General features: G+C 45.2%; 1 protein-coding gene across 1 annotated transcript in view; it reads right to left on the reverse strand.

The window, feature by feature from the left end:
* Positions 1-19,314, reverse strand: part of SPEN (spen family transcriptional repressor) — a 57,950-nt gene that overhangs the window by 25,581 nt on the left and 13,055 nt on the right. The window contains 2 exon segments of the mRNA XM_048518509.1: positions 7,492-7,968; positions 11,383-11,703. Coding sequence (XP_048374466.1) covers positions 7,492-7,968; positions 11,383-11,703 — 798 coding nt within the window.

Raw genomic sequence — 19,314 nt, forward strand, 5'->3', positions numbered from 1 at the left:
CCAGAAAGTTTGCTTCTCTAGGTGTGAAGGAGTTGAGAGACTGCCTTTAAGCAGCCGAGGACGGTCCTTGGAGATTTTCACGTAAGCAGCGGTAACAAAGCAACTGCCGATCATCATTTGCCATGATTGGGTCCTGTGGCGTTCTTAATGGTGGAGCTCTGAATGGATGGGCTTGTTTGGGGCAGGGGTTGCTTACAGATCGTTCCACATCTGCACGCGTGTACACACACACACACACACACACACACACACACACAGTGGCTTAATCTAAGACACCAGAAGAGCAGAATCAGTCGGTTGTGTCCTGAGAACAGGCCATTTTGTAGAAGGGGGGGGGGGGAAATGATATAATTGGACAGAAATTCTTATACAGGCCCAACTGGTAAGACCAGCAGCATATCTGGATACTTGTAATCCACATTCTATCCTACTGTTGTACTGGAAGTCCCGTGCTGTTGATCGCATTTGACTTACACTATATCTAATCTGCCTTGAGACCCAAGGAGAAATAAATAAAAATAAATTTCATGGCAAACCTCTAAGCATGAAAACGCTGAACTCTTTCAATAATTTATTAACACATATAGCATATTAATTGTTGCTAAAATTATTCAAAATAAAATAATAAAAATATCCTCAAAATGTTCAATTGTTAAAAAATTTAAGATGCTGGAATTTTGCACATTAATAGATCTAAGTAAGTTTCACATATTATTTGTAACAATGAATTTTAATCTTATAAAACATGTTCAGAATGGCTGTGGCATCCACACAGGAATTGCCATGGAATGCTGTAGATTGTCTTGTATTATAAGTTTCCCATGCTACATATTTTAGGCAAATAAACCTCTTGCTTCAAAAAGCATTTCTCTAATTCCAAAAGATAATAATATTTCACAGGCGTTTTTCTATTAGAAAAGTTGGGGGGGGGGGGGGAATCCATGGGAAAAAGTTCATCATTTTTTTCTGCTTCCCCACTTCCTGCCTCCACAACTAAAACATTCAAAGAAACAAAAATCCAGAATAAACCCAGGTTAGATGCACTGCTACGACACCCAGGTTTTCAAGAGAGGCATCAAAATATTAAGCTGCTAAAGCAACCTAGGATCCATCATGAAGCGAGATCAAGGGCACAAAAGCTGGGGTCTTTTACAGAACAATGCTGGGGATGGGGAGCAGGGGGCTGAGAGCTGCTAACTGAAGCACAATTTATCCCGCAGCGGACTGCCAACACCTCTCGGCCACTGGCGCTGCGCAGCGGCTGCACACTGGCTCCACACCAGTGTCATTGTGGGAACAGCCATAGTTAGTCCACACGCGACGGTCCTTCAGCCCAAGACTTAGGTGCGACATTGCTCCGAGGAAAAAAGGGCGGTGCAGACTGTGGGTGGCTCTGGATGCGCTGGCAACGGGCGCAACCAGCCAAGGCAGGTAGCCTCCTTGAGGGGTCAGCAGCGGATGGAAAGGCCAGCAGCACCTGTGACAATCTCCTGCTGTTGGGAGGGCCGCGGGGTTGAACAGGCGCACACTCAGGGGCTGTGGGACTTACTGGGGTGAGGGGGGCTGTGGGCCCCTGCATGACATCCTGCCCAAGCAGCTCCCACTCCAGCCCTGCCACCAGCAGGCATGATTGTCCAGGAGCAGAGGGCACCTGCAACTGCCCAGACTTACCGTGACTCTCCTCCTTCCCCTTCCAAGGTGTGGGCAGGTGGCTGCCTTGGGGTGCTTGTGAGGGGGGTGTAGTTCTGGGGCCCATGGCAACCCTGACAGGTGGCCAGGGACTGCTGGAAGGACTCGTAATCATGAAGGGAAGAGGTTCAGCTGACAACGATCCAGCATTCCTGACCACATCCCTTTCGGCCCCTGGGCTTTTGAGGGCGCTTGGCTCAGCCCCACAATTGGTTCTGGCTGCCCTGTCCCTTCTGACCCTGTCGCCTCCAAGGAACGCTGCAGCACAGTTGCTGAGGATGCATTAAGTTGTAGCAAGCCAGCTACTGGCACTTGTTTCCTGCTGGCCACCACCTCAAACCCCAGGAGTGCCACGGTTATGCCACAGCTGGCTGCCACAGTGCAGGCACCCCTCAGGATTTCTCTGATAGTGTTCATCCGTTAAATACTTGCCCCAGACTCCTGCTTGGCTATTCAAGCAAATAAGCAAATAAATACCTGATGTCTCTGTATCTTTAATTCCAATTTCCAGTCATAAATGTAAGGGCGGGAAATAGACTTCCTGAAGGATTCTGCTTTCATAAGAAGATAGCCCCCTACACCCTGAAAACGCGGGATCCTTCTGCGCCCTTCTGCCAGGTAGGAGTGCTTTTCATCGATATACCAGCTACCCTATATTCAAGCTATTAACACCACCCACCAGAGGAATTATGCACTCAAGTATGCACGCCAACTTAAGCTGAAGGGAAACACAGCACAGAGGCTGGCAAGCAGAAAAAGCGATGTCATTCCAACCCCAGCATGCGCACACAACAGCCAGCGTCAGAATATTTTGCGATCCGATTCCAAAGTGGGAGGACTTTGCTTTTTTTTCAGAATGTCTTATCTTGAGCTGCAAATCTGCTGGACAGAAACAAGAATAAAAATCCTCAGTCTCCAGCGGCAGAAAGGCTTCCTCTGCAGCCCAGAGCTACAATGGCAAGATCTCCCCCAAGCGGAAGCTAAATACGAGAAGCCACATTGCAGAAATAGGCTCTGTTCAGAAGGAATCTTAAGACACACACACACACACACACACACCCAGAAAGGTTTCCAGGGCTGCAGCAAAACTCAAAACTATGTGCGCAGGTTAGCCAGCCTGCCCATCCTTCCCGCCTGTGCGCGCGAGGGCCAGGGCTGCCTACAGGCTCCTGCCCGCCCTCGGCCTGAAAACCCGCTTATTGTCTCAGCCCGCAGCCGTGGGCTCCTGCGCTTGCTGGCCGGCCGTGCAGATCCCCAGCAGCCTCTGGGGAGATGGCGCACAGCCAAGGCAGACCGGATGATTCCAGTTCAGGCTGGTTCAGGAGACACAAACAAGGAGTTCCTTGCCCTGCCTCCACGCAAGACGTTTCCAGCTCACTGGCTGTGGAGGGCACAGGCCCGGCTCGCTGCTTCCACCGGCAGAGCACAGAAAGAAAAGGAACGAAGGCCACTCCCACACCCTGGCCTAATTTCCAAACCTGCCTTCACCCTCGATCCACAGCTGTGAAAAAAGATTGTCGGAATCATGTTTTGGAGATTGACTACTGGTAAAAAAAAAAGAATGTGCTATGCTGAAGCCACCTTCTCAAAGAACGGAAGGTCCTGGGATGCATCTACCACCCCACCACCCCCACCCCCACCTCTCCATGCTCCTGAGCAGTCAGGCAGACCTGAAGGCAAGCAGCAGCATTGCTTCTGGAAAAGGCTGAGCCACTAACTGGCAGAAGCACGTCAGAACCAAAGAAGCAAACACCCACCCACCCACCCACCCCTACACACACACAACACAGCAGCTGGGAACAGACTACTGCTGACAGCAGTGGAGCTGACACAAAGTGCTGCTGTTTGACCACTTTCCCAACTCCACGGGGAACCTTCCTGGGCGGCAGCTCCTTGGGCTTCTGACCGAAGAAAGCCCTCTTCCCCCCCAGAGGGAAACAAAGCACCAACCGCCCGACCTTCCTCCTCTTGAAGTACAGCTGGAGGAAAAAAGGCTGCCTTCCATTCAAGGAGGATCTGGATGCCCTCCAGAGGGAAGCGCTGAAGAGGCAGCGCTGGCTGACCTCAGCAGCAATGCACAAGCGTGCGGAACACACAGATGAGAACAGCAGGCAGCGAGAGCCTGCGTCCATCGGTCCGCAGGACTGCAAAAGCCTCCTCGCTGTCCAGGATGCCAACGTGGGCTGGTGCAATTCTTCGTGTGGAGGCTCACCTCTGGAGCGGTTTCCCGGGGAGGCTCCCGCTGTGCAGGCAGCACCGGCCCCCTCGACTCAAGACAACTTTTAGGCCAGTGATTCATCACTACCTGGCAAATTCTTGAGCAGGAAAGAAGGGCGGGAGAAATGGCAGGGGAAAGCCAGCATTACGCAACGAAACCAAGTTTCCCAATATCTGCTTTGCCTCCAGCAAAAGAACAGCTCCCCAATGGCAGGGCTCAGGCGGCCCTACTGTCTAGTCACCTGGGACCTTCCTAGAACTGTCCCATTAACAGGCACCTTCCATTTTAACACGCAAGACCAGAGACAAGCTACGGCGGAAGAGTTTCCTCTGCTAAACTGTCTGGGGTTCTGAGGGTGACATTGACCACAGAAAGATCCCAACACCTCCTATCCCCGCCTTCCATCCAGTTTCATGATAGGCTCACCACCCATGAAAGGCTAATCATGTGTGTGTACCAAGCACCACTTCTGCTGACGCCGGCCAAAAGGCCTGCATTCACATCACCTCAAACTGGTGACAAGCCAATCAGCATTAAAAGGACAGAGTTATCTCACAATTCCTGCTGTCAAAGTGTTTTACTGCATTTTTATTTGACAGAACTGAGTAGCCGGAAGCATCTAGTTTTCCCAGAGACACATGCTAGTTGGCACCTTCTAAATTCCCCCTCCCAAGCATTTCCAGCCACAGCGGTGGCCAACACAAACGACGACAATTGGTGTTCCAAATGAGGTGCCTTTAAGAACTACCTGAAAATTTCAGTCAGTGAAAAACGCAGGGGCTTTGATGAATACAACAGACGGGCGTATTTAACAACTGTGCCTGGCGCTTCTGTCTGGTTTCCACAAAGCCAAAATTTCCTATGGCTTGGAGGGGCTTGGTTGCAGGGGCTCTCACGAGAACCTCCCCAAAAGCTTTCCTTAGCAGCTGCCCTCAATTGATGGAACTCCCTTGCCTGGAGGTTCTACTGACACAGCCTTTTCAGGTCTGATGGGCATAACTTCAAAACATATTTACTTCAAATTACTTGATACATCCCCCTGAAGTCCACACTGCTATTTTACTGAAGTGGTCTCAGGTTATTAAGCTGCCATCCCAAAATATACTGCTGGTTTATTGGATTCTGCTGTTGCTGTTGTTGGTTGACTTGCGTACTCTTAAAATCACAGGAGAAAATGGAAATTCTGTTAATAATTTACTGAAGAATGCTACAGATTTAAAGAACGGCATGAGAAACACATGCACAATCTAAATGACCACACAGTCAGGTACCGCGCTGGCATCCCTCACACTGGATTGTGAAGTAGGATTTAGTAAAGGATTTACTACTGACCACACCTTCACAAATGGAAGGCTGATCAGTCCACAGATAGCTTGAAAATATATAAACAGGCAGGGTCGGGTCATTTCTAGTTAATCCAAATGTCCAGAGATTTTAAGGTGACTGCACCGTTTAAAGAACATTCTGAAAAAAAACTAGGGATGTCATAGATAAAATCTTGACATTATTAGAATTCACAGACCATACATATGTTGCTGAAAGGATTTGGACAAGTCTGGTAAAATGATTTCAAAACTAAGCATTACTCCATTCTGTGCCCAGTTGTTGACATTACATGCACAAAAATCAAATATTGTGACCTGCATAGTCAGAGTGTAACACCAGCTCCGTAGCTAACAATATGAAGGCCCAGGATCTCATTAAAGGATCTTTCTTTTTCTCCTTCAAAACAAGTGAAAGGCTTGTTTTTCTTAACATGTATAGCATTAAAAAGTCTCAGGCAATTTGCAATGGAAACCCTCTGGGAAAACTGGAAAAAAAACTCCTACGAAATATTTCTCTTTTAGAAAGAGTGAAACTCACCTTAAGTCGAGGTTTTGCACAAAACGCGTAGAATGTATCATTTATAGCTTAGCATATTAAATGTTACTATTTTGGTATATTAATGGAATTTAAAAGAATAGATGTCTTAGTTTCTCCTAAGAGAAATGGTCCAGTGTTTGAGACAGAGTTGCAAACTGCTATGCCCAATGCAACTTTAGCATACATATACTGATTTGTGCCTTGTGAGAGAGGAAAAAATAAAAATTGAATCTAATATTGTAGACTGTTCTTATACAAAATTTCATCTTATATTGTTAAACCAGTAAAATAAGCGCAGGTTTAATAGGAAATGGATTGCATATGCTTATGGTTCAGTTTTCCCACAAATGCCCATTTCCCTCCTGTGACATCACTATTTCCAGAACTTCTATACCTCCAGCCACGGCACAGCTCAAACGCTGCTGCAACAGGAGCAAAGAGTTGATGTCCCAGCCTGGGACGGCAATGCTTGGGGGCTGCATTTCCACAGCGGGAAGCCCCTTGCGAGGAAGACCTGCCAGCAGCCGGGTGACAGCCCCACCAGGCTCACAACATAGTGGCCTTGCTCAGGCATGGAGACAGATGTGCCAGGCTGAGAATGGGGTCACAATCAGCAGCAAAAGGAGATGCACTTGCCTTTCAAATGCTGGGCGTTCAAGGGCTGACTCTGCCCGTGGTCACATTTTTCCAATGTTGGCCTTATAGTTAATTGTCTGCACACAGTACTGATGTAACACCCATGCTGAAAATCACATGTGAGTTTGTTAATGCTTCAACAATAAAATGTTAGCCATTTAAATCATCATTTTTCACAGAAAATTTACATCACTAACAACACCTTCCACCCAGGCGAATGGGGGACAGTGCCCGCCAGCTCTCCTGCACTGCAGACAATCATACAGCAATTTCCTGGCATGCCTGCATCGCCACATTTGATCCACCATTTACGCACACTCTTGCAACGAGACTGAGAACACGAACGAGCTGGTTTGGAATTTCCTCCTGACATCTGTTCTGTTCTGTTCTCTCTCTGTCTCTCTCATTTCCACTAACACAAAATGAGTTGCTGCTCTATGGGGAGAGCTAGGGGCCTTCTGCACAAACAACAACCCTTTAAGTCAACACCATTCTTTCAACCCACAGTCCATTCATTTCTCAGACAGCTTTCGGACCATTACTAGGAACTCAGAACTGGGACAGCGGTCTAGCACCGTCCAAATGACATGGTGCAAAGACAAACAACTGGAACGGGGTTCTAAACAGACAATTCTCCTGGGTCAAAGCACTCCCGAAACTGACCACAGCCACGTATTACAATATTCATATCCTGTCTTTCCTCACGGTTCAAAGCAATTACAATTCACAATGAAAACCTTACGTTAAAACCAAAAAAGGAAAAGCTCAAGCTCCCCACGCCCCCACCACGCATTTCTGCCTCGTTTCACAAGAGGATGCGCCCAGAACCACTCTCTTCACAGTATAATGCAGAGGGATGAACAGCTTCAGTTTCCAAGCAACCCTCAGGCGTGTTCTGTCATTCTTGCTCATTCTTTGCAAACAATATTTCCAGGGGAAACGTCCTGCAGAGTGTGGGTGTGGGGGCCACGATTTTCCTTCGGATGAGGGTTTCTCAAAGACAGAGGTGGGGGAGGAGAAGGGAAATGGTTGCCTTGCGTGCCATTGATGGTTTGGAATCACGTCTTGGGCTGAGCAAAACATACCTGTCACTGCTGGTGCTGCTACTGCTGCTGATGGAGTCGCTGCTTGACGATCTACTGTGAGACCCGCTGCCGCTTGGGGACCGGGTGGGTCTTGATGCTTGGCTGGCCAACCTCTGGGGAGACTGGGTCCTGGACTGGGAGGAATGCGGCGACCGGCTCCGGCTGTGCTGGTAATTCCGCTCTGGCCTTCTGCCTCGCACTTCCCGCGTAAGCTCATCCCGGTAGATATCCCTATTTAACACGCTGGGCAAGGTAAACTGCTCCCGGGCCCGAGGTTCATATCGGGGGTCGTGAGTGTCAAAGCGGCTTGGACTTCGACTCCGAGAACTGTAATAGAGTCCGTGTTGCAAAGTCCGCTCCCGAGGATCTCTATAGTAATCCTGATCATAATGTCTCGTCCGATCAAATCCTCCTGTCCCCCGTTCGTGGTGTCCATAGGCACTATGTTCATACGCACGCTCCCTGTTATCTGAAGCCCTGCATTTAGGAGGGGGAAAATATTTATATCAGTCAGAGTGGGAGAAAGCAGGCCTAGGCTCAGTCAAACATTCTAACATGGCAACAGCTTCCTTTATGAAGTCGGCTGCTAAATGGCAGCAATTAATTAAGCAAAATGTGAGCTTGGCCCTTCAGACATCTAGATATAGCCTCAGAACTGACTCGGTTTCACTTATTTAAACGGGCTTTCATGAGCTGAGCATTGCACTACAGAACAAACCAATTGAGGTCTGCAATTTTTCAGTTTAAAATTTTGAATTCAGAAGTTTTGAATAATGTGTGTTTAAGAGCACAATGAAGCCATGATTTCAGATCCTCTGGAATTCTTAAAAGTTGTTCAGGTAGTTCATTGAAAGCTTGTTGAAGGCAACCAATCAGCTTGGAACATCAGCCATGAAAGCCCCTCCCCTCCCGTGAAAAGCAGACCCAGCAGCAAAAGCAGGCCCCCACCCACCCACCCACCCCTCCGGACAAAAGGGTGTTGTATCCTCCACAGAAAAGCCCAGAAAAAGGTAAGTTACTAGGTTTTAAAAAGGAATCTTTCACTTGTTGCCAAGCTTTTTTTTCCCTTTCAAAACTTATAGGATATAGTATCAGTGATCTCTGGGAACATAAATTCTGTTAAATGCCGGCATCAGGGTGTCAGCATCTGCTTAATGCCATAAATAAGACAAAGGTATTCTGCAAAACAGAGTTAAGCACCCAAAGCAAGAGAGAGCAATCCATCCATGTAATTTTATTTTATTGGAGAGATGGAAGCTGCTTTGGATGAAGGAGAAGTTCGTACAAATATTCTAACAGAAACTGAAACCAGCTACCAGAGTTTGAAAGACTTCTCAGCTCCTCATATACAATCACCTCTTTGGTTTCCGTCAGGCCAATTTTAAGTGAGTCAGAATTAAAGAATGCCGTCTGTGTGGCTCAAGGATCTGCACGACAACTTTCAACAAAAACAAAGGGCCAGGTTTCTCATAGTTTAGTAATCGAGTTGGTAAGGATAATAGGATGGCCTGTCTTCAGTGGCATCACTGGGGAAAATATGAAACATGTGAAATAAATGCTTATAGGTTTAGTCCTAAGTTAGTGCCTGCATCAGTTACAAATTTTAACATCCATTTTCAGAAGGAGGGTTTTAAATTCTCCTTGAATTAAAAGCCATCTCATTTGTCTGCATTCAGGGTGCCAACGCCCTAGGCCTTCCTCTCTGCTAGGTCTCAGGATAGATTTTCTATCAATAATCATATGGAATTGCTTTATTTTTATCTTAGACATCCAGCTTAGAATATTCCCTGCTTAGCATACAACTCTCTTTCCTGCTATAATCATATATCAGACCCAGGGCCAGAAAGGCATTTGGCACACATAAAGGCTCTCTGAACTCCTGGATCCAAATAACTGATAAAAACTGAAACAGAGTCCCAATTAAAATGTATCCTCTAGCTTTCTAATTGTTTGCAGCTGATTGCAAATTAGGGGGGAAATTGTATTGTCAAAGGCTTTCACGGCCGGAATCACTTGGGTGCTGTGTGGTTTCCGGGCTGTATGGCCGTGTTCTAGCAGCATTCTCTCCTGACGTTTCGTCTGCATCTGTGGCTGGCATCTCCTGACGTTTCGCCTGCATCTGTGGCTGGCATCTTCAGAGGAACCTGATCCTCTGAAGATGCCAGCCACAGATGCAGGCGAAACATCAGGAGAGAATGCTGCTAGAACACGGCCATACAGCCCGGAAACCACACAGCACCCAAGGGGGGAAATTGTTACGAAGGCCTGAGTGTGTATATATGCATGTGCGTACATTTTTTTAAGTGTCGTGTCTCTCCCTGCTTTGAAAGAACAAAATCAATAAGCATTCTGCAGTCTACCGAATGTTGAAATAGTGATAGTTGTTAAAAGATGATCTAGTAAAACAGAATAAGCAATCCTTCTAGAAAATTACAGTGAAGGTAAAAGATTTTCTTATCAGTTAAGAGGACACAGAAGACAGACAAAAGAACTAGCAGAGCTGAAAATCTAATGGCTACAGTAGAGCACATTTGATTATCTATTAGTACTATTACTACTGGAGTTAGTGGAAAGAGGGATTGACTTGGGTTAGGAAAGGGGCTAAGATACACAGGGCAGGACATACCAACCTTTTCCACGTGTGGAAACACGACCTATATTCCCAATTAAATCTAGGGAGAGAATTGTGAACATAACTTCCCCAATTTTGGCCCCTCTTATAGGGGTAATCCACCTTCTTAATGGGCAAGGGTGTCAAATGATATTCTAGATGAGCGAGCAAGAAAAATTCTTAGTGGAAAAAGGATAAAAATTCCATTGGAAGCAAATGGTCCCAGACTGACATGGAAACCCGAGGCTTCCTCCGTGAGACTGCAGGTGCTTCTAGATACATCCAACAGGGAAGAGATGCTCCAGCCCTAAGTCTCAATCAAGCATCTGGTCAAAAAGGGACCACCATGAGAAAAAAAAAGGCCCCACTGCTGGCCAGCAGGCATCCACTGTCCATCTTTGTAAGCATCCAGCCAAGTCAGTTTTGTCTGATGTATCCATATAAGCTGATTCTGAGCACCATGTCTTTAAAGTTAAAGCGATTTTCAACTGCATAGTAGAGAATTCTCTTTTTAAAAACAAAAAATAACAGGACTAGATAGTAATCCACTCCCCTGGGCCATCCCACAAGCTTGAGGAAGTAGCCATTATTCCAGCACCTGAACGACCTGTAATTTCCAAGACTCTGCAATATCCATCTCCACCTTTGCCAATACCATAAGGAGCAGTAATCCCAATACAGGTGTGTGGTGTAGATCCAAATGCGAAAACTTCAAAAGCTGCCCTCTGCTGTCTTCGTCGTACCATATGTATTCCAATGACTAGAAGTTGTCTGTAGAATCCAAGGTGATGCAAAGTCTACTAGAACATTTTGGCAACAATCCAGTTTTACACATCAATTATATACCAATAAAGCCCTGAGAACTAGGTAGGAAGCTCTGTAAGAAATCTGTAGGTCCTACATTCTGGCGGTACTCCACACTGGGCCTCATGGCATGCTGTGACCAATAGCTCCATCCGAGAAGAGCTTTAACATGATCCAAGAGGTGGGGTCACTAAGGTCTAGAAGGATAGCTCCACAATCAAGGCTGGCTACAGGCAGTCTTCCATCTTAGGACCAATGTCTCTTGACAGCAGATATCCAACCGGCTGCAGAAAACATCCTCCATGGATCCACAAGATACCAGTCACTGGGACAGTTACGAATTCAGTTTCCAACCCAAAACAGGAAACACAGATAATTCCCCCAATTTTAAATCCATCTGGGGGCCCTATACAAGAGTTTGTGTTTCTCACCACATCAAATACAAAATACCTGCCTAGTGAAACCTTGGAACTTACCCATCAAGTCTCCGCTCATAGCGTCCTTCTCGTGCATGAAGTGATGGTGGGGGGCCATATGCAGGCCCACCACCACCTCCTCTGAACCCAGAAACCTCTCTACTACGAGATGCTATGGAAACTGTATCATCCAATCCCCGAGCAGCACTAGGAATGGTTCCTGGTTCATTGTAATCCGTCCGAAGATCTCTATCTCCCATTTTGTTGACAGAGTTGTGTGCCTTCTGAGCACTCTTGATGTCCACAAAATCCACAAAGGCTGCCACGCCACCTTCTGACCCCCTTTTGGGGAGAATTTTGACGCTTTCAACACGTCCATATCTATGAGAAAGAGAGAAAAGAACAAATCACATATACTAATGCTCATATACACAAAATTACCTCAGATCATGTTTTACTGGGGTGATAACTCTAAAACTGGGGCTGCAATTCTAAGCTTGGCTTCAATTCATACATTTATTTCTCTTCTTGGTACAAGAAAATCTACGACTTTCAAGTAACATCAAGTTCTGTACCCCACCCCTTGTATCCTAATGGTTTTAAAAGTCTAATCAAAATTATTGTTCAGTTTTAAGTATCTCCTAGATTCAGCCATTATTTATTTACTTACTTATTTGACTTTTATACCGCCCACCCCCGGAGGTATACAAGATGTAATTAAAGAAACTGTGCATTTTGAAATGACTATTTCATTTCTCCAGTATATTTTCAGTTCGTTCCACCATTACAATGAGACAATCTTTAACAATGACTTATCAAATGTCTTCCTTTGCAATGGGTTCTGTGCCGAGTTTCACAATGCGGTTTCGCAAGGCAGTCACGGTACTGGTTTCTAGAATATGTGTGAAGTTCTCATCATAATTGAAATTGCTGGTTTCTACACACTAGATTTAAATGTGGGGCCAAAAAACTTGAAGCCATGACAGAAAGGTTAGCACAATCAGTGACCCTCAGGATTCTCCCAAGCCAAAGACTTAGCTGCACAGTAAGAGCAAAATTTCAAGTCTTCATTGAAAGCCAAGAAACATGCGCCACTCATCGCTACACGTCAATAAAGTTCCTGTCTACACAGGTTCAGACTTATACAGGCAAGTTTCTCTCTGTACTCTTCTGTCCAGGCTGGAGCCACTGCAGCCCACACAATTTTCTACAAAAGTGAGAGAATTGGAGCGGGGGGTGGGGGGGGGGTGGGGTGGTAACAGAAAAGGCTGTCGCCTTGTGCAACCTGTGCCTGTTGCAAAGCATCTCCCACCGCCCCCGCAACCCGACCTGTGATTTTGCTGCGCACAACCAGAGAGATTCTTGCTAAGGAAAAAAAAATCACATTCATTGATTTCAGCCCTATGGGAAACTCTCCTTGTTCTCGAATTAAGAAAACAAGCTTGGCACTTTAAAATTGTTTCATGCACAGAACTAAAGAATTATTCTGGTTCAGTGGTTCCAGTTCTGCACAAGTCGGCCAAGAAAGGGAGTGTGGTGCAATGGGGAGTGTTTGGCTTGGGTGCACATTAAGAGTTTAAGAAATGATAAATGACAGCAATGATGAACTCCTTTCTTCTGACATGACACTCACTTGCTGGTAAGGGATAAAACACTATTTAATGGTCTTACCAATCCAAAGATTAAGGACAGATATAAACACAATGCAACATGGAAGAACTGGAATGGGAAGGGAATTTAAGCAACCCAGTCCTCTTCACATTGCAGTTAACAGAACCGCTGCCAGATTTCTGCCACAGGGATTGCCCTAAATCATTTAGTCTTAGCCCAGTAACAGCTGGCATCATACAGCCTCTCCTGTGATGAACAAGGAGGAGAAATGTTTTCCAAAGAGCCGAGGGCAAAAAGTCACTTTAAAAAAAGGAATGTATAAGTATGTATAACTATTTTAGCAGGAAGATTTTCATTTTCATCATTATCATTGGCTGCACATCCCCCTTCAGTCCACCTTGGTGAAGATTAATCTGCCCAGTGATCTGATCCAGCTCCACCCCTGGGCTGTTCTCCCAACTGCTCCCATGTTGGCAGTTGCCGCTGGGAGGGGACCTGCATTGCTTCATGCTAACTGATCCAAAAGGGAGGGGACGGGGGAAGATCTGCAATGCTGCATCACAAGACCGGTTACTGCAGCAGAACAATGCATGACAAGGAAAGGTACTACAGAAAAGCTGCGGAAGGAAATGCAATTCAAGAGGCTGGCTTCCTGGGCAGAATTTTCAAGCAGCAGTCAGTCACCCACTTGCTTAACACAACCTTCGTCCAAGCACCAGCTGGGGGAGAGGTTAGACAAAAAGGGCACGATCCACCATGACCTTCACAATGCCAAAAGAACCTCTGTGAAATCCCCGTCCTGTGTCTATTCCTACATCAGCTCTTCTGAAGAGGGCGGTTATTTTCCAGTGATTCGCAGACTGTACAAAACAAGCAAGCAAACACATATACAAGCCCCAGGGAGGCATTTGTTCAATGTGCCAGCTTGTAAGAACCAAGTGAAGACAAAGCAAAGCTGACCTCCTCCAAGGAGTTCAGGGCAATATTCTCCCCTCCCCCCCATTTTATCCTTGTAATTACCCTGCGCGGCAGGTGAGGCCAAGTGCAAATTATTGGCCCAAGAGCTCCCAATAAACTTCATGACAGAGTAGGGATTTGAACCACAGGATGTCCCAGACCCTAAGCCAGTGATGGCGAACCTTTTAGAGACCTTTTAGAGTGGCAGGGGCGGAGCAAGGGAAAACTGCGTCCAGGGCACGTGTGCACCCTGCACGCCCCCACCCTGCCCTGGAACACCCCGAAACACCCCCGTCACACCCCTGGAACGCCCTCGCCACACCCCCGCAGGGTCACACACCCAGTGCATTGCACACCCTTGCCCCCTTGACACTAATCCACTGCCGAGTGCCCAAACTGGGGCAATGACGTGCGTGCCCACGAAGAGGGCTCTGAGTGCCACCTCTGGCACCCGTGCCATAGGTTCGCCACCACTGCCCTAAGCTGACGCTCTAAGCTAGAGCGGACACAGCTAGAGTGGAGCCCAGAAGTATCATAGAGACTAACATGATTTTTGTATAGAAGCTTCCAAGAGATAAAAGCTAATTCATTAGATGCCAGAATCTGAAGAAGGAAGATTGAACTCCCAAAAGCTCATAAACTGTCAACCTTGTTGGTCTCTAAGGAAACTGGATCCAAATCCAGCTGTTGTGCTACAGACCAACACAGCTGCCCTCTGAAATTAGCAGGATGACTTTCTTCCAATGATTGCTGTAGGCAGTCCCCCTCAGAAGGACTCCAACTTTGTTATAAATGACATATTAATATTCTAGGTATCAGAATTTCTCATACTGAGTGCTGGAAGTGGGAGCTGTGTTTATATTAATTGGCTATTAGTCTGTATTTTTTATTCCATTTATTCTATGCTTTATCCAGTGGTGGGATCCAAACGTTTTAGTAACAGGTTCCCATGGTGGTGGGATTCAAACAGTGGCGTAGCGCCAATGGGGCTGGGCGGGGCATGACGGGGGCGTGGCCGGGCATTCCGGGGGTGGGGCATTCCTGGGCGGGGCTGTGGCAAGGACGCAGCCGGTGCGCCGGTCCTTGGGAGGGAATCGAATGCATGCAGGCGCAGGCTGCCACGCACGCCGGTGCACCTCCTGCTAGACTGCTTCAAGTTCTGCACGCTACTGCTGAGAGGAGGGGCAAAACTAAGGCAAAAATCATGTGGCAAAATCACCAGTTAGTAACCCCCTCTCGGCACACACAAATAATTAGTAACCTACTCTCGGGAACCTGTGAGAACCTGCTGGATCCCACCTCTGGCTTTATCCCGTGAATTGGTCACTCCTTAAATTTGGAGGGCTGTCCAGCTGCTGTCGACTGCCTTGATGCAGTGAACTGTTTCGGCATTATCAATGAAATTTAGACCTTCTTTTCATCCTCCACAAAGAAATGAGCAGTTCTGAAATAATTTTTGCAACCTCAATCAAAAGTGCCTAAACATATGCCAGACACTAGGTGTCCGGCACATGCAAAAGCCACAGGAGCTGTTTTGGAAAGTTACACGTTGCTATCACTGTGCTCTGATGGTAATGGGAAGGGGTGTTTTTTTCCAGGCTTCAAGATAATAATCTTTTGAAGAAAATGGAAGAACTGGAATGCTGCATTTCTGGACCCATGTGTGAGGTCATTTTTACAAGGTCAGCAAAGCCATTCAGAAATCAGAGCAGTTATTGAGTACTTGTGGAAGTTTGTCGAAGGTTTTGGTGAGCCACCTTGCCAAATGTTAACTACAGAACTGTCACAAGAAGACAAAGAGTAAGGAAATGACAAGGAAATTATGGAAATCCACCTGGTCCTGATGCCTTAGATGAACTTTCCTCAAGAGATATTTCTATACTAGAAGCACTTGAAGCCGGTTTAATAAGAAGAGCTACTGTGTACACTGATATGACATCAATGTTTTCTTTTCTTGCTAATCTGACAGCATCTACGCAAGAAATTCGGCAAACTGTTGATGGAAGCAAACCCAGAAGATGTTCACCTGAAACTCACTCATGAACTTCTGCCATTCACTTATACTTGAGACGAAGCCATAAGCCTACAGAAGACCACTCTCTGTTACATGCAAGGAAAACATTCAGATGGCCTTCCCTAAAGTGGAAGCAATCTTGTTGCTATTCCTTAGCTTAATGGTCACAAACTGCTTGGGAGAGAGATCTTCTTCAAAACTCAAAAGAATTAAATATTAATTGAGGGCCACAATGTCTCAAGAGAGGTTGTCTGCACTGAGTATTCAATGCATTGAAAGAGATAAACTGAGATATACACATTTTGATGGATTTTTGGATGATTTTGCTATGAGGAAGGCTAGGAAAAAACCTTTTTACTCTTAGTGTAGTTGATGGTTGTACTTTATTTCTTAATATGTATTTTAAAACTGACAGTTCAATTGCAGCATAAAGTACAATCTAAGTGTGTCAGATTGTCACTGTCAGGTAGTCATAATCATCTTGTTAATACTTCCCAGGCAATAACATTTGTAAGCTCAGAGTTTTTTTAAAGGATGTTACAGTAAATATACAATTTAATTTTCTTAAACACTCCTACTTATTCCACAAATGTTTACAAAGTTTGGTTATGGCAAAAGTTTTTCACCGTGTTAATTTTAACATTTATACATTTTTTTAAATCACTACAGTACTTAACAATAACGTCTTATGTCCGTCCTGTGGAGGAGGAATTGTGAATTGCAGAATTTTAAACACTCATCATCCTTGGCTTTCCTCAACTTTAAAACACTCTTCCACCTTCCTCTGGTCATGAGGGTGAGGGATTGGGAGGGGGGCCTCCCAAGTGGAATAGCCTAGGGCCTCTCTTCATCCAAATCTGGCCCTGCTGTTTCACGGTAAAATTAAAGGTTAGTCATGTGAGGCATAAGGTTGGTCTGTTTGCTGATGGCATGGGGTTATTATCTATTACAATGTGAATCTTCTTTGCCAGCTGCAAAGGAGGTCCTGGACCTATTACCAGGCTTCAAGATAAATGAGAATAAGTCAGCAATTACACTTAGCCTTTCCCAAGACGTCGAGAAATCTATCCAATCTTGCTTTTACTTTTAGTGATCAGGGAAATCATGGAGACATCTGGCTGGTGAAAACTACTAATTTACAAAACTGAATGCAAGCCAGTCAGTCACAAAAATGACTCAAACCTTTAAAGACTGGGCTAAATAAGAATCCATTATGGCTAGCAAAAATTCAAGTAGACAATTTCCCTCAAATTCTTGTTCTGTTTTCAAGTGAATATTCCCTATAACAAATGTATCTGGTCAAATAAAAAGCCCCAAACATGACCATAAATTTTAAGGGGAAAGGAGGCCAGATTTACCTAAGAGTCTTCATATCTGCGTGATATTCTGCAATATGGGAACCCAAATCCCTTGGTAAAGATAGAACAAGATCCTTCAGCTCTGTTCTCTGCTAAAATTAGTTTGAATCCTTTTATTAATTTAGCCTTTAGCGCATGGGATCACTGGAGAAAGCTGGTCACCCCTGACCATCTCGCAGGTAGCTAACAATGTTTATGGGTCAAAACAACTTTCTCCAGGAGAATTTAACAATGGGAAAGATGCTGATATTAAGACATGAATAGATGTATTTGAAGTATTTCTACAGTAGCAAAAACAAAAATTATAAGATCTGGAGGACAATAAGACAAAAATTCTGGTTTCTGCACTTCCAGTGGCAACATTTAGACCACATTCTGGCTTTTAAAAAAAAAGAGTATATCTGCGCCATTGACTTTCTTTGAAAAGCTATTTTATGTAAGGCTGCTTCATAGCAAAGGAGTAATTTCCTCGCTTTATAAGAATAAGGCCTGCATAGTTTGAAACACATGTCCAGCATATACTTTGAAATGAGAAACAGAGATGAGTGTAACTCCGAGTGAGCAAGAAAGGACTCAGATATGGAGTATGTACTCACTTTGTTTGCCCTCCCTAAACATCCATGAACTCTAGTGTAATATCCCAAGTGGAATGTTTGACTACAAAACACTACCCGGAATAAGATTGGAGCTCATTTCATGGCTATTGCATGCTGCTAAATTTCTAATTGCAACAAGAAAATAAAAGTGCAACGATTTTTTAAAAGTTATCTTAAGGTTTGGGACCAATGATCCTAGACATACTTTCTTCTCAGCTTAAAATTCCCAATAGCCCACCTCATGCAACTAACTTCACAAATAGGTAGTTACCATTCTTTGAATTAACTGAGCAACCTATGCAGCAAATCCACAAAAGACGTGTGAAATACAGCTCCATCTTGGCTTGAAAAGTAGCCATATCCTACACTCAGATTCTGTATCCAGTCAGTGCATTTCTATGTAGAACTATTCAACTCAACTGACAGTGTTATGCATAGCTGCCAACCAATGTAATTATGCCCATCTGGAGCATGAGTTGTTCCTTCATTACGTGTTCTTTGTTCACTGTTGATTTGTTCACTGTTTATTCATGTGTTCCACATGTTGTGATACTTTAGTGTTATTGTTATTTATAAAAATGAAAACCATTTTGGCTCCCAATAAATGAACTGTCCCATGTTAACCTGAGGGTGGTCGGGAAGGAGTTCATTTTCAATACTCCCCTCTAGGAAGCTGAAATGGAATTGGATGGGGCGGGGGGGGCTGAACCAGTTGTTTGGTCTGTGGCAAATAACGTCTTAGATTAGGAATGGTCCTGAAATTTGGAATGCTTGGCTATGTGGAACTTAGTGGTGGTTGAGCAATTTGAAGAAGGGTTACCAGTTTCCCTTTTAACACAAGTGGCATTTTCACGTCTGAAAAAATGGCATACAGTCTTCTTATAGAAGAAACAGCTTCCTGAATACCATAGAAAACTGTATTCCCCGAACCCATATTTTGTAGAAGAGATTTGAGGAAGAGTTCCTCCAGGCATTCAAACACCTTTTCAGCATCAGGGGACAAAATAAGTGTTTGCAAATCATTCTGTTCACAGTAATTAATGATAGAAATATTATCAGCTATTTGTCTGTGTAGGATGAAGCCTACTTGGTCAAACGCTTGGGGACCCCGTTTGGGTGGATATGGTAGGAGAACTGTAAATACCTTGGTGTAGCAGTGAAGCAGGGCAATACAATACCACTAGTGTTGGATCTTACAGAGATGACCATTCTCATCTCTGACCAAGTTTAGCCTTTCTGCAAGGCTCCATTACAGACATGTGCTAAGTCTGGGGGGGAGATGATCCTTATTATCTTGTATTACTCTGTTGATCCATCTCCCCCCAGGGTTTTATTGCCTTTTTAATTATCTCAGTAATCTTCTCTGGAGAGACTGGCGCATCTAGGTAGGCTCTCCTCCAACTTCTGCTCACAACAACCACACAAGGTAGGCTACACTGGGACTGCACAACTGGCC

The sequence above is a fragment of the Sphaerodactylus townsendi genome, linkage group LG16, assembly GCF_021028975.2.
Source record: "Sphaerodactylus townsendi isolate TG3544 linkage group LG16, MPM_Stown_v2.3, whole genome shotgun sequence".
Classification (NCBI taxonomy): domain Eukaryota; kingdom Metazoa; phylum Chordata; class Lepidosauria; order Squamata; family Sphaerodactylidae; genus Sphaerodactylus; species Sphaerodactylus townsendi.